We start from the raw sequence: 14,797 nt of genomic DNA, 5'->3' as shown, positions 1-14,797 counted from the left end.
CTGATATCAAATCATTTACCAATATTGCTTTAGATGCTAGAGATCTTATGTTTAAGAGACCACATTTAATCTTCCTGTTTTGTTGCACTGTAGTAGTTGTTACATTTACTTTTATTAGGTTATTATGTATGACACCTCTATTAGGTTTTACCTTAAATTGTCCTTGGGCAGACACACACACCGTTAATATTGGGTATTTTATTGGGTTCGGGATTCCTATGGATGACTGCCTAGGAGAGAGCGCAGAGAAGCGTGTAAGACTGCGACTCTGCCTCCTGGTCTCAACTCCAGTTTGTCATGGATTAAGTCCACAAAGCCCTGAAATGTTTGCCGAAATGAGATTTGCACCTTCAAAAGTAGGATGAATGCCGTCTCTCTTAATCAGACCAGGTTTTCCCCAGAAGGCTGTCCAATTATTTACGAAGCCCACATTGTTTGCTGGGCACCACCAAGACAACCAGCGCTGAAATGATGACATGCGGCTATACATGTCATCAGGGGCGGACCTAGCACATTTGGTCCCCTAGGCGAGCTTCACCACTGCGCCCCCCCCCAAAAAAATATCAAAACATCTTAACAGTTATACAGTAAAGTACTGCAGCTTTATTTATTACAAGCAAGAACAAGAGCTAAGAATAAATGTAAAGTGCACACTAAAGAATTAAAACAAATAAACAACTTAGCTAACAAACAATAATAATATCAATAACAAACAATAAAAGAATGTGCAAATTTGCTTTCAAAGAAAATTAAGAAGAAATGTAAAGTGCACACTAAAGAATTAAAACAAACAACTTAGCTAACAAACAATAATAATAATAACAATAACAAACAATAAAATAACGTGCACATTTGCTTTAAAAGAAAATTATGTATTGTAAAATATGTTACACATGTCAAATAATCAAAATATAATATGCTAAATAAACAAACAAATACATAAAAATTACAAATTCACTTTGTCTCAAGAACTATTTACATTCCACTCCCTATCATCACACAAGGTTGGCCTACATCAGGCCTATTCCACTGGCGGCCCGCGGGCCAGATGCGGCCCAGAACCAACTCCCGAGTGGCCCAGCCTCCCGTAGCCAAATTCCTACACTAGTACAGACCATGAACGCAACACTCCGCGTTGCATAGAAACCACCAAACCACAACGCAGCACGTTTTTTGAAAGTGCATCTAGTGGTGCTAGTAACGGTGGTCCTATGATAGCAACTCTAAAACATGTCTCTCTCAACTCTGAAGCGTAAACAGAGACAAAACGGTCATTGATCTTGTGGAGCAGATCCAAGTCAAGCTGGACCTTTTCGCGACCGACTTGAGCACGGGTCGGATGCTGCATTTTCCGACGCTCCCCAAACACATCACATCTCCGGCACAAATCACGGATGTGATGACAGATTTCATTGCGAGGTTGAAAGAGAACTTTGCCGGTCGATTGGATGGACTTGCTCTGCCCACAGAGGTGATGGGCTTTGCCAGAGACCCCTTCACTGTTGCAATAGAGGGGGACGTATCAACCAGAGCAAAGGAAGTGGTTCCCTGCATCGACAAGGGGAAATATACACTGGAACTTATTGACATGCAGCGCACTAACGGGCCAGCGAAGTTTTGGAGTGATGTCAAAAAACGGCAGTTCCCTAACGTTCATAAAGTAGCGATCTTTGTGCTCAGTATGTTTGGATCAACATACACATGTGAATCAAGCTTTTCACACATGAACTCAATCAAAAGTATCACTCGCTGCTCCCTGACTGACAGCACTTTTCACCAATGTCTTAGGATTGCATTGATATCCTATGAGCCAAAAATCACTGCTCTTGTTCAAAACAAAAAATGTCCCTTCTCCCATTGAGAAAGTCAGCGATGACAAATCACAAATGAGGTGATAGTAAGCACCTAGTTTACTATAGTAGACGTGTAGTGTAGTATTTATTCATATAGTTACCCGTATCCCTTGTTATGGGTTTGTGCACTGAAGGGTTTGACAGTTCTTTCTGTATTCATTTAAATGCACTTTGTAATGTGTCTGGGTCAAATGTGACCAAAACGTATGATTCTTTTGTTATTACTTGAAAAGTGAAAAAATAGTATTGCTACAGTACTACCTCTTTGTGTTGCATTGCTCTTTAGCTGTTTTTTTTGTATGTCAGGAAATGTATTAAGACTGCTATTATTGTATTCAGTAAATGCACTTTATGATGTGCCTGGTTCAAAAACAATAACCTGAATAATTGACTTCTAAAGCAAACAAATGTAATGCTACAACTGTGCACTTTTTTTTCAGATTCTGTTAAATTAATGCTAATTTGTTGTGTTTTTATGCACTTTTTGACCTACCTTTGTTAGATGAACAATGAATAAAAATTGCATGATTTTCATCACAGTAATATGTGTTTGTTTAAAATGTGTCACTACCCGCTTTTTACAGGCCGCTGAATGTTTGGCCCAGCTGAATTTTGTAGTTATAAAATCTGGCCCAACTGAATGTGTAGTTGAATAGCCCTGGCCTACATATTAGCTCCTACTGGTTTCCATTTACAGTGCAATCCTTCTGGCCTTCCTCGCTGCAAAGTCATCAATCACATCATCATATGAAATCTGACCACCAACCTCATGGTTAATACTGATTACAGCCAGACCACTGAGGCGTTCTTGAGCCATGGTGGACCTCAGGTATGTTTTCAAGAGTTTTAATTTGGAAAAACTCCTCTCGGCTGAAGCTACTGTTACTGGTAGCGTTGCACTGATCCGCAGAGCAATACACAAGTTGGGATATATTTCGGTGAGCTGCTTTGTGTGTATGAATTTCAACAACTCAAGAGTTGTCATGCTCTTTGATGGCAAGTCAGGTACATTTTCCAACTCCTGAGCCAGCTCCTTCCCATCCAAATCAGATTGCCCTCCATGGCTTAAGGTGTGTGCAAGTGCCTCTGCTTGCTTCATCAGCTCTTGGTGTGGCAGGTCTGGGAAGTTGTACAGAATGCCAAACTTGTCTTGCACATGTTCAAGAGTGGTAAACCTCTCCTTTTGTGCTGACACTGCAGCATCTACCACCACGTTAAAGAACGTTACCTCCAGATTTTGCAAGGCATTCCTCAATGGCTCATCAGGAGACTCATATGAGAAGTGCCTCTTTGTTGACTTCAGCCGCTTTTGCACAAGGACTGCATCCACATTCATGTCTTCACACATGTCCTTGGCTGATGTTTGTGCAGCCACAAAGCCTGTGGCTCTGTAGGATTTGAGAGCTTTTTCAGTCTTTTTCAGTAGACTTACTGCTACATCCACTTGCATTGTTTGGGACTGCAGGACTTTGCTCACCTGCTGAATTTGACTTAACATGTCATACCAGACCACTGTGCACAGTGAAAAGCGGAATGACCCCACTTCTTCTGCCAGAGACTGGGCTTCAATCCTGATGATTGGGTCTTTGGCCTGGTTTCTCACCTCAAGCAGTGCCTCTCTCACAGCTGCGGCTTCATATCGCAGAGGCTCCACAGCTTTCACTCTGCTCTCCCATCTGGTTTCTGACCACATTTTGAGTGAAAGGTTGACGTGTTTCTTGAGGATGGCCCATCTCTGTGTAGAGGCAGAACACAGGCAGTATAGCTTCTGCACAATGCCAAAAAATGATATGGCATCTTTGGAGCTTTTGGCAGCATCAGCAATGACCAAATTGAGTGTATGTGCCCCACAAGGCACAAACAAAGCTCTTGGGTTCAACTGCAGTAGCCTGGCCTGTACTCCCTTGTTCTTCCCTCTCATATTTGCGCCGTTGTCATATGACTGTCCTCTGCAGTCATCAAAGGCAATCTGCAACTCCTCCAGCCTCTTCAAAATCAGGGCGGACAAACTTTCACCAGTGGACTCCTCTGCTACTAGGAATCCCATGAAGTGCTCTTTAATCTGGGGGTCTTCTTCCAGTGTCACAATTCTGATGACTAATGACAGCGGTTCAGTGTGGCTAACATCCGGGGTGCAATCTAAAATGAGGGAAAAGTACTTGCATTTCTTTATTTCTTGCACTATTGTTGATAGAATCTTTCCACTGATGCATTCAATCAACTCATTCTGAATGGTTTTGCCCAAGTAGCTGTGGTGGGATGTTTGACTTTTAATCTTGTGGATGTGGTCTTTCATCACTGGGTCAAACTGCGCCAAAAGCTCAACCTCTTTCAAAAAGTTTCCATTTGAAGGAGAGTGGAGTATTTCTGTCTTTCCTCTCAATGCCATATTTCGCCCTGCCAGAGACTGTACAATAGCAACCAGTCGTGTCAGCACTGCTCTCCAACGACTCTTCTCTGCCTCAAGGAGGGCCTGCTCTTGTTTGTCTATTGTTGTACCTTGTTTTAATCGAACTGCCAATTCTTTCCATGACGCCAAATTGTTCAGGTGTTCCGGACTATTTTCATGGCTGGTCAAAGCAGCACTTGCATTTTTCCAATCCGACAGTCCTGCATTTGTTAAATGAATTTGTTTTGGAGATAAAAGTTGACAACAAAAACAAAAAAGACTGTTCTTCTTTTTTGAATATGTCACCCAACTTCTTTTGATCCTTTCTCCATTTACTAAGGTCCTGCTGAAGTACTGGTGGTGGCAACTTCTCCCATCATCTCTCCTTGGGAAAATGAAATCAGGTGTTATCTGATATGGTCCTCTCCGAACAAACTCTGTCCTCATTGTGTCTGTGAGATGTGAAGGGCAGTCAGCAGGATCGGTTGGTAGTGGATCGTCTGTCTTTGCTGCATCTGGAGGGCATGTGAAGCACATTTTCTCACCTCATATTCACAATATCTTCACACACACACACACACACACACACACACACACACACACACACACACACACACACACACACACACACACACACACACACACACACACACACACACACACACACACACACACACACACACACACACACACACACACACACACACACACACACACAACCCCAATTCCAAAAAGGTTGGGACAGTGTGTAAAATGTAAATAAAAACAGAAAGCAATTATTTGAAAGCATGAGGACAATTAGGTTTATAGCTAAACATCTTTACATTCATCAGGCACACACCTGAGAAGAGTGTATGGGTGGAATCTGTGGTGCAATCAGGATGAGATGCAGCAGGCTGTTCTGACGTTCCTTGCAGTGGTTCTGGGCCTATACATATATAGAGAACACACAAGAGCAAATATATTGGCTGGATTAGAAATGGCACGACAGTCATTTTTACATTCAATTATTTATCATCACATCAGGAACATCTATTGACATATTGTACTCACCAGAACAAACAGACACAGTGGTCAGTGGCAGGGTGGAATCAGTGGTCATCTCATCAGGATGAGCAGCTTGCTGTTCTGATGTTCCTTCATGTGGTTCTAGGTCTATAAATATAGAAAGAACACACAAGAGTAAATATATTGACTGGATTTCACATTCAATTATTTATCATCAGGAACATCTATTGACACATTGCACTCACCTGAGGAAGCCGGCACAGCTGAGGTGCATGGCGGTTCCTTGTCAACTGATGCAGCAGATGGTCCCAGATATTTTAAAAGTGAATCTAAAATGATATAACAAAATGTGTATTATCAACATTGAATAATTTCCATTTGTTAAATGTAGCTATTATTTAGTTAGTAAGCATTAGGACAGCCTGACAGGTCTGATTCAACTAATCAAGAGCTATGCCTATCTTATTAGAACAGTTTAATCAGGTGTGTTAGTTCTGGGTTGGAACGAAAACATTCAACAGGACTGGAGTTGAGAACCACTGAGCTAGTTAGCTAACGTTAGCGCACATTATGACAGGGTTGAATTTGGCAAATGTTTGACTCGGATAGTCAATGTGCTTTCTGAGGTAAACTTAACGTTAGCTAACGTTACCAACTAACTAACATTCCACCACACTGGCTAGCTCGCTACACCAAAACTAACATTGTTATTATTACTAATATTTCTATTTCATGACACAAAGAAAATAGCCTTATGACAGTTTCGACTGAATGGCAATAACAAACGCTGGCTAGCTAACGTTGGCTTGGCTAACTAGCAAGATTACATGATCCATTCGCTAATGTTGACAATACAATCAAAATTGCATACCTTTCACCTTGGCACGTTTCTCTTCTTCTTCTTTTCTTCTGTTTTTATACTGCGCCCCAGATGGCTTTTGCCTCTTCATAGTTCTCTAACGTTAGTCTTTCTTTCCTCAACGCTCAATTTTATAAACACTTGACCGATACCCATCAATGCACAGCGCTCTAGCATGTTCTGACTGTGAACACCTAAAGCCGAGGCTCTTAGACCGACCGACCGTTTTAGATTTTTGGCTCATTTTCCCTTATGTTAGAATTTTTGTTTTTATGTAAGAATAATGGTTGCAGATATAGAGGGGGGGCGCCAAAACTGCGCCAAGCAAAAAATAAATAAATATATATATATATTTTTTTGTTGTTGCAATTTTTGGCGCCCCCCTCTAGGTGGCGCTCTAGGCAACCGCCTATATTGCCTGTAGGAAGCTCCGCCCCTGCATGTCATCATTGATCAGATTGGGGAGGGGACCAGAGAAGATTACGGTGTCCGACATTGTTTTAGCATAACTACACACCGACGCCACATTAAGTTTGGTGCATTCTGATTGGCGTAAACGAACATCATTCACCGTCGTGAATAACAATCCTACTGTCTTTACGTTTATTTTTAGCCAGCAGTTTAAGATGCGCCTCAACGCCGCCCGCTCTGGCCCCCGGAATGCATGTGTCTGTGGACGCTTCGGTCTCTAAATTCACGTGTCTCATAATAGAGCTACCAATAACCAGAGTTGGCTTCTAAAATGTTTTTAAATATAACTACGGTTGTAGTTGAAGAGTTTGTAAATGAACATGAACCGAAGCTGTTGCCTCGCAACACAATCGCACAACGTCACGTCCATTAATTCCACATCCACACGCATGGATTAACATTGGTTTAATACATTAATGTAGCCTTTGTTTCTGCTAAAAGAGGTGTCGACCAGCTGGGGCAACAAGAAAATCGGCATAATCGAGTGTGACTATTAAAAAATAAATAATTATTATATTAATATTGACAATAACAACCGACCGTCGTGGTAGCATTTGCTTGGCATTTCCGGGTATATCTCCACTGGTTAACATGGGTTTACAATACCGTGTAACTGTCACGTTTGAAGGGATGAAATCGTGACATCTTCACGTCTCCCAGCATGGTAAATCGTCACATGTTCACGTCTTGCCGTGATACCGGGTTGTGTGTATTATGATATTACATTAAGAAGTACAAATGTTAAAATGTAGAGTGTAGTAGGCTATTTTATAGAAGAAGCTTAGATTTAAATTTGTTTTCTAAAAAAATCCATTAAAGCTTGTTTTGTGTTGAAGAACATTCCTTTGTTAAGGCGATCGAATGAAAGTCTGTGTTTCTGCAAAATGAGGAAGAGCATTTTGAGGTAACCCACAAGCAGCAGCCCCCATGACACGTGACAGAGAAAGTGTGTGTCTCTCGGGAGGAAGTGAGTGATGTGTGTGTGTGTGTGTGTGGGAGGGGGGGGGGGGGTGTGTGTGTCCGTCCGTCAGTATGTGTAGCGACAGGATGCAGCTACCACCGTTCTGCCTGATGCTCTGTGAGTACAAACTGTACCTGTGTGATTTTATTATTTAATATATTTATAAGAACATTGTTGCGTCATCTCAAATCTCAAATTAAAACCCAATCTCAAAACCAACTGTTCATGAAGGACGTTTTGTTTTTAAATAATGTTCTTATTCGGGGTATCTGAAGTCTTCACACCCTCTCGGACTTCTTCACGTTTTAGCGTTAAACTAAAAGGGATGCTTTGATGCACATTTACAGGAAATAGGTTGAGGTAATATTTACTTATTTGCTTTTGAATGGAGAAGAAACGATCATCGATAGCTCGATGATCAGTTCTTTTCACGATCCTTTGCTTGCTTTCTAGCTCATTTGCTTTATTTTCACATTTTGTTTTTATACTTTCCAATCATTTTCACACTTTTTTTTTTACATTTTCACTCCCCCACTCCTTTTAATTTCCTTACGTCTCACCTGCTCTTCAGGCATTTATGAGTATTGTAAAAAAAAATGTTTTTGTTGTATTTCTTAATATATATTATTTCTTCATTTTTTTAGATACAACATTTATTTGTATTTTTTCATTGTTTCATTCTTTGTTTCATTCATTATCATTTATTTTAATTTCTTCATTTATTATCTATTACAAATTATTATTGTTGTGTTTAATTTATCTTTATTATTATTATTATTATTTACTCTCAATGTTTTGAATTTACTATCAATATTGTCTTCATTTATTATCTATTTGTATTTTCTTCATTTATTACTACTTATTATTTTTCTATTTATGTATTTACATTTGTATTTATTATTATTTTTTCCATGTTTTATTATTAACCCTCCCCTCCATGCAGCCTGTCTCCAGGTGAGTCCCGACCAGTCTCAGTTCTTCAGGTATAATTCGTTCTCTCTGAGCTGTGAGGACTAGCTGAATGGCACCGACAGGATGTTGAAGAGGAAAACTTTTGGAGGCGGAGTCCAGGACTGTGGCTCAGGCTGGGGGACCACAGCCTCTGGGGTGAGCTGCACCGTGGGGACCACAGCCTCGGGGGCGTGCTGCACCGTGGGAACCACCTACCCCTCTGACACCGGGCTGTACTGGTGCGAGTCCGGAGACGGTAGGAGGAGCAACAACAGCATCAACATCACTATCACCGGTACGGAAACTAAACAAAGGTTAGGGTGACATGCAGAGAGGGCAAAGTACATCCTTTACTCAAGTAGAAGTACAGATACTCGTGTTTAAAAATACTCTGGTAAAAGCAGAAGTAATGACTACATTTCTTCACTCGGTGATGGTGTGGATGTGTAGGATCTATACTTGGATAGATATTACAAAATCCTGATAAACTCATTACATGTAACCGGAGGTGGGAAGTAGTTGAGTACAAATACTTTGTTACATATTTCTGGTATCAGTACTTTACTCCACTAGTTGTTTTTCTGACGACTTTTTACTTTTACTTCTTACATTTTGTTGAGGTCTCCATATTAGGTTGAGTAATTAAAAACGAAAGTTAATTACAATCAAACATAATCAAATATATTCTTGTATAACCCACAATGAAAATGCATTATGTTTTATGTTGTTCTATAATCACAGTATATACAAAACACAAATGTTTTTGTTGGATTGAGTTTAGAAGCCTATTATAGTTTATGGGTGCCACAGATAAAAGAGGGAAGACAGTTTTCTTGACTCACAGCTGGCTGCACACATGGGGGGGGGGGGGCACTGACTCAATGGAAAAGTACTGAAGCCCCTAAATGTGTTTAGGCCATAGAATATGTCTGGACGTGTCCATTCCTGCACACCAGAGGCCATGACCTTTTCCCACATATATGGGTATGAAGGAGGTGTTTTTGGTTTGGAGCATAATAACACTAGCTGAGAGGGAGAAAGCTCCAGAGCGGGGTTTTTCCCCTGGTTAGTTGTCTCACCTTGGTAAGTCCTCTCAAATTTTGAGTGAATTGTTGAATGAAAGTTTGAATGTGTTAGATACCACTGACCATTTATGAGGAGATCCCTCTAAATGTTGTCGGACTCTAGGCTTGAACGTGTTTTTAGCACTGGCGATCAATGAGGAGATTCCTCTGGGTTCTGTCGGGGGCAACTGAAGTGGGCAGTTGCAGTTAGAATTGAAATGTCACAACTGAAGTGGGCCAGTTGAAGTTAGAATTCAAATGTTACAACTGAAGAGGGCAGTTGAAGTTAGAATTTAAATGTCACAACGGAAGTGGGCCAGTTGAAGTTAGAATTTAAATGTCACAACTGAAGTGGGCCAGTTGCTTTTAGAATTTAAATGTCACAACGGAAGTGGGCCAGTTGAAGTTAGAATTTAAATGTCACAACGGAAGTGGGCCAGTTGAAGTTAGAATTTAGATGTCACAACTGAAGTGGGCCAGTTGCAGTTAGAATTTAAATGTCACAACTGAAGAGGGCCAGTTGAAGAGAGGGACAAAATAAAATAAGAAATGTAAAACTGTGAATTGAGGTTTCATATTAGTACTTGACCACAGCATGTTATGTTTTGTATGATTGTCATATTGTAACGAGAGAAGGTAAAACCCTTTAAAAGTGTGGAACATTTTCTTCAAATAAAATCATCCTACCTTTTTGGATTGGGATAACTTCAAAAAATCTGCGCTCTCCTCTCCTGCTTCAAAGGTAAGATTGCACAACTGCCACACTCACACTTAGGCAGGGCCACACCTCATTACTGATACCAAAATCCTTCGGGATTGCTTGAACAGATTTAGCGTGACGTCTGAATTGAAACAGCATTTAATTGAACCTGGTTCTTCAGGAGTTAATAGAGGTGAGATCTTGCTGACCTCGGTGGATCCGAGCCGAGCAGTTAACTTACATAGACTCAATAGCTTCTGTTAGGTCAATTAGTAGGTCAGAGTAATTTGCCGGAATAAATTACCAGGCCTCCCGACTCCAACAATTTCTAACACAAATACCTGTACTTTCTACTTCTTACATTTTGAACACAAATACCTGTACTTTCTACTTCTTACATTTTGAACACAAATACCTGTACTTTCTACTTCTCACATGTTGAACACAAATACCTGTACTTTATACTTCTTACATTTTGAACACAAATACCTGTACTTTCTACTTCTCACATGTTGAACACAAATACCTGTACTTTCTACTTCTTACATGTTCAACACAAATACCTGTACTTTGTACTTCTTACATGTTGAACACAAATACCTGTACTTTCTACTTCTTACATGTTGAACTCAAATACCTGTACTTTCTACTTCTTACATGTTGAACACAAATACCTGTACTTTCTACTTCTTACATGTTGAACTCAAATACATGTACTTTCTACTTCTTACATGTTGAACTCAAATACCTGTACTTTCTACTTCTTACATGTTGAACACAAATACCTGTACTTGCTACTTCTTACATGTTGAACACAAATACCTGTACTTTCTACTTCTTACATGTTGAACACAAATACCTGTACTTTCTACTTCTCTCATTTTCCAAACAGGCTGGTTCCTTTAGTTTAAATGTGTGTTTGGTGGCGTGATCATTATTATTTAGAGTCATTGCGTGCCTATTGATTTGAACACGATCCGTGTATCCATCATTTCCTGGTCTTCTCTAAAGAAGAGGGACCAATGGAAACGTTGTCATGTTGCCGTTGTTCAGCATGGAAACATTCATTAGCTAACAATGACATTATTGTTCTATTAATATAAAGGGAGGTCAGGTACTCTTTAAAACAGCTGCTAGTTATGGGTACTTTTTACTGAAGTACATTTCAAAGCCCATACTTCTTTACTTTGTACATTTCAAAGCCTCTTTACTTTGGTGAAAGTAGAAGTTCTGACTAAACTTCTTTACTCAAGTCAGAGTATTTTTAAACACGAGTATCTGCACTTCTACTTGAGTAAAGGATGTGTACTTTGGCCCTCTCTGACTGTAGCCTTGCTGTCATAAAGGCATACAGACTCACGTTAACCCCAGAGAAAAGTCTCAAAAGGCGTCTCTCTCTCCTCCTCAGATCGCCCGGTGCTCCTGAAATGTCCTGTCCTCCCGCTGTCAGAAGGATCCGATGCGACGCTGCACTGTCAGGCCGAGTCGGTTTCCTCCGCCCACACTTTCGACTTCCAGAGAGACGGCCTCTTCATCTCCAGTAGTCGCACGGGAGAGATGACCATCCGCAGGGTTTCCAAATCTGACGAAGGACTCTAGAGCTGCAGCATCCCTGAGGTGGGAGAGTCTGTGGGCAGCTGGCTCACTGTGGAAGGTGAGAACTACCCAGGAGACGTATCATTTCAGTTATATTTTGTCTTTGCAAACTTGTTTTTGACCCAGAGGCTTCTTCACAACTTCACTACACACGTCTGGCTTCCTTCTGTTATGTAAACATAAGGATGTTAATGACCTAGTTTGACCTAGTTGCCTTCATCCCCCCTTTCTGTCCTATCTCTCTGTATACATTTATTGGGTTTCTTGTTGGATTCCTTGTAATACATATTTATCTGTCCTTCCAGCTGGAACAGATTTTAAATGCTTTAACTCTTCATTAAATAACACAACATTGGTTTAAACTTATATATCTGTTCGTTTCTTACCAGAAGGTGATTCATTGTGGAATTTCCCCCTACAAGAAGAATTTACAGGTGCTTTATAACTGATGAAAAGTTAAATATATAGGGGAGAGTTATATCCTACTTTTACATTTTGTTAGCTGTAATGTTGACCTTTCATAGTTTGACTGATAGTCTACAGATTTGTATCTTTCACTGTCAACATAAAAATATATATTCAACTTTTTATTTACTATTTTGAGATGTTTATATTTATGTTTGTTTATTTTCTACTCTTTTTATTTTATCATTACATTATGTGCATGCCTTGTTCTAACATGCTGCTGTTATGAGTAAAGTACATCTTATCTTTTTAGGAAACGGTACAGACAGAAACGGTAAGAGTGATGATTGTTTGATTGTTTGATTGATTGGTTGGTTGATTGATGGGTTGATTGGTTGGTTGATTAATTGATTGGTTGGTTAATTGATTCGTTGTTTGATTGGTTGGTTGGTTGGTTGGTTGGTTGGTTGGTTGGTTGGTTGGTTGGTTGGTTGGTTGATTGGTAGACCAACCAACCCATTGGTAGATCGATTGATTTTTCTCCACAGTTTCCTCTTCAGCTCCGCCTGCAGCTTCTTGCCAGGTTTCGGTTCCCCGGCTGATGTGTCACCTGGTGGTGGGAACTCCTTTCTTGCTGTCCACCATATTACTGGGACTCATTTACAGAGACAGAAACAGAGGTAAGACGAGGAAGGGACCACGGATAAAACTTGATATCACACAATGTTATAGAAAGCTGCAGGAATCCTGAAACCCTGAAATTAGTAGCATCTAAGAGCTTCCTTTAGCTTAGCGGTGGTGATGTGAAGTCATGTGACCATACTGTAGTTCCTTTATAGTCCAACATTAGCCTCCTTTAGCTTAGCGGTGGTGACGTGAAGTCATGTGACCGTGCTGTAGTTCCTTTATAGTCCAACATTAGCCTCCTTTAGCTTAGCGGTGGTGACGTGAAGTCGTGTGACCGTGCTGTAGTTCCTTTATAGCCCAACATTAGACACCTTTAGCTTGGTGGTGGTGACGTGAAGTCATGTGACCGTGCTGTAGTTCCTTTATAGCCCAACATTAGCCACCTTTAGCTTAGCGGTGGTGACGTGAAGTCATGTGACTGTGCTGTCGTTCCTTTATAGTCCAACATTAGCCTCCTTTAGCTTAGCGCTGATGACGTGAAGTCATGTGACCGTGCTGTAGTTCCTTTATAGCCCAACTGTATTTTGGCCTCTGTCTTTTTCTAAAGCGCTTTTAATTTCCTTTTCTGAAATGTCCTTTATGCATGCCTTGCAAAACAAAAATCAAGGGACTTTTTTAGTCTCTAATCAGACCCTAAGCACTAAAAACATAATATGAGTAAAGCCTTCAGCAGAATGATATTTAGTGATTGTTAAGACATAGATTCAACAATTATATTCCTTGACTCCTGATCTCTTTCTGCTCGCAGCAGCTCGGACTGACGCAGAGAGACGAGGCAGCAAAGACGTCGTCATGGAAATATGATGAATATGAAGCTGTAAGATCCTAACAAACTGGGAAAAATGGGGAAAGAAATTCTGCTCTACGTACTCCATGATAGTTTTTTACTGCTAGTGTTTAGTTCCTAAGGTAAACATACATTATGGTCAGAAGAAGTATTCAGATTTCTTAACTTTGTGTAATATATTGAATATTTGTGCCTCTTTATATGTCAAAAAGATGGTTTAATCTTAAGGGATGCATTATGTCAAAGGTGTATTACGTTTTATTTTTATTTTAAATAAATGTAGTTGTAAAAAGTATGAAACACCTCCATTGGACTTTGTTTACTTCCAGAAAACAGTAACATCACTATGTAAAACTCACGCTCTCATTGGCTAGCGCTCTAACGTGATAGGCTAAGGGGCGGGACATCTGGAAGTGGTTGACCAATCACAAGAGCCGACCAGCTAACCAAATCGACATCACAGAAAAAGAAAAACATGTATATATAAAAAATAGATTCATTATCCTAATACACAACATCAACAGAAAATACACTTCCCTCGTCCTCTTGTTTGGCGCTTAGTTTTGTTTTGATTAGAAGAAATGTGTAAATGTGAGTTGTGTACATCAGGAACAAAGCACATAACGCTGCTGACGGTGAACAGGAAGTGGAAAGTGTGGTTTTATTTTCCGTCCATACAAACAATAGGTGTGAAGTTTTACCCCAACCTTAAACACATCTCACATCTGTCCAAATTCGACTCAAAATGAACTGAAAAATTACACAAAAACGTCCAGTTTTATTTATGTTCTCACATTATAGTTAATCTTGAGTGTTGAAGAAACAAACCCAGTTATTGTCAGTGATTTTTATTTTTGTTTAATCGGCCGTTTCCTGTCTGCGTGGTCAATTGTGGTGAGATTATACATAATGAAACTAAGTCAGGGTTATTTCTGAGAAATGGAAACTAGGACATTGTGCTGCTTTGAAGCCACACACGGGCCAACATATATACAACATATATTACACTCTTTTTCAAGAATATATCACAGGTCTCAGATATATACAAAACATGTCTCTGATTGGC

At 40.1% G+C, this 14,797-nt stretch overlaps 2 protein-coding genes across 4 annotated transcripts; one reads left to right on the top strand and one right to left on the bottom strand.

The window, feature by feature from the left end:
* Positions 1-2,521: 2,521 nt before the first annotated feature.
* On the bottom strand, positions 2,522-6,389 carry LOC307034481 (zinc finger MYM-type protein 1-like). Of its 3 annotated transcripts, none has more exons than XM_079673317.1 (4): positions 5,496-6,389; positions 5,296-5,397; positions 5,084-5,170; positions 2,522-4,803 (listed from the first exon to the last, which is right to left on the bottom strand). In XM_079673317.1, the coding sequence occupies exon 4, from the start codon at positions 4,777-4,779 to the stop codon at positions 2,545-2,547; it is 2,235 nt and encodes a 744-aa protein (XP_079529443.1). In that variant the 5' UTR covers positions 4,780-4,803; positions 5,084-5,170; positions 5,296-5,397; positions 5,496-6,389; the 3' UTR covers positions 2,522-2,544. The 3 variants fall into 3 exon arrangements, with proteins under 3 accessions (XP_079529443.1, XP_079529442.1, XP_079529441.1); XM_079673316.1 differs by having other exon boundaries at positions 2,522-4,757; XM_079673315.1 differs by lacking the exons at positions 5,296-5,397; positions 5,496-6,389 and having other exon boundaries at positions 2,522-4,757; positions 5,084-5,288.
* A 1,206-nt stretch (positions 6,390-7,595) lies between these two features.
* Positions 7,596-14,031, top strand: LOC307032915 (uncharacterized protein). The gene is made up of 7 exons (XM_079671193.1): positions 7,596-7,658; positions 8,485-8,787; positions 11,665-11,850; positions 12,242-12,286; positions 12,571-12,591; positions 12,806-12,937; positions 13,693-14,031. The coding sequence occupies exons 2-7, from the start codon at positions 8,577-8,579 to the stop codon at positions 13,746-13,748; spliced, it is 651 nt and encodes a 216-aa protein (XP_079527319.1). The 5' UTR covers positions 7,596-7,658; positions 8,485-8,576; the 3' UTR covers positions 13,749-14,031.
* Positions 14,032-14,797: the final 766 nt, after the last annotated feature.

This window comes from Notothenia rossii (genome assembly GCF_949606895.1).
Source record: "Notothenia rossii genome assembly, chromosome: 3".
In the NCBI taxonomy this organism is placed as follows: domain Eukaryota; kingdom Metazoa; phylum Chordata; class Actinopteri; order Perciformes; family Nototheniidae; genus Notothenia; species Notothenia rossii.
This window is presented reverse-complemented; position numbering and strand designations above follow the sequence as displayed.

Coding starts and splice junctions, on each gene's coding strand:
- LOC307034481 (XM_079673315.1), bottom strand. CDS start 5,237: ATGACTGTCGTGCCATTTCTAATCCAGCCAATATATTTGCTCTTGTGT. Junction 4,758..5,083: donor CACCCATACACTCTTCTCAG/GTGTGTGCCTGA, acceptor CATGCCCTCCAG/ATGCAGCAAAGACAGACGAT.
- LOC307032915 (XM_079671193.1), top strand. CDS start 8,577: ATGTTGAAGAGGAAAACTTTTGGAGGCGGAGTCCAGGACTGTGGCTCA. Junction 8,788..11,664: donor CATCAACATCACTATCACCG/GTACGGAAACTA, acceptor TCTCCTCCTCAG/ATCGCCCGGTGCTCCTGAAA. Junction 12,592..12,805: donor AAACGGTACAGACAGAAACG/GTAAGAGTGATG, acceptor TTTTCTCCACAG/TTTCCTCTTCAGCTCCGCCT.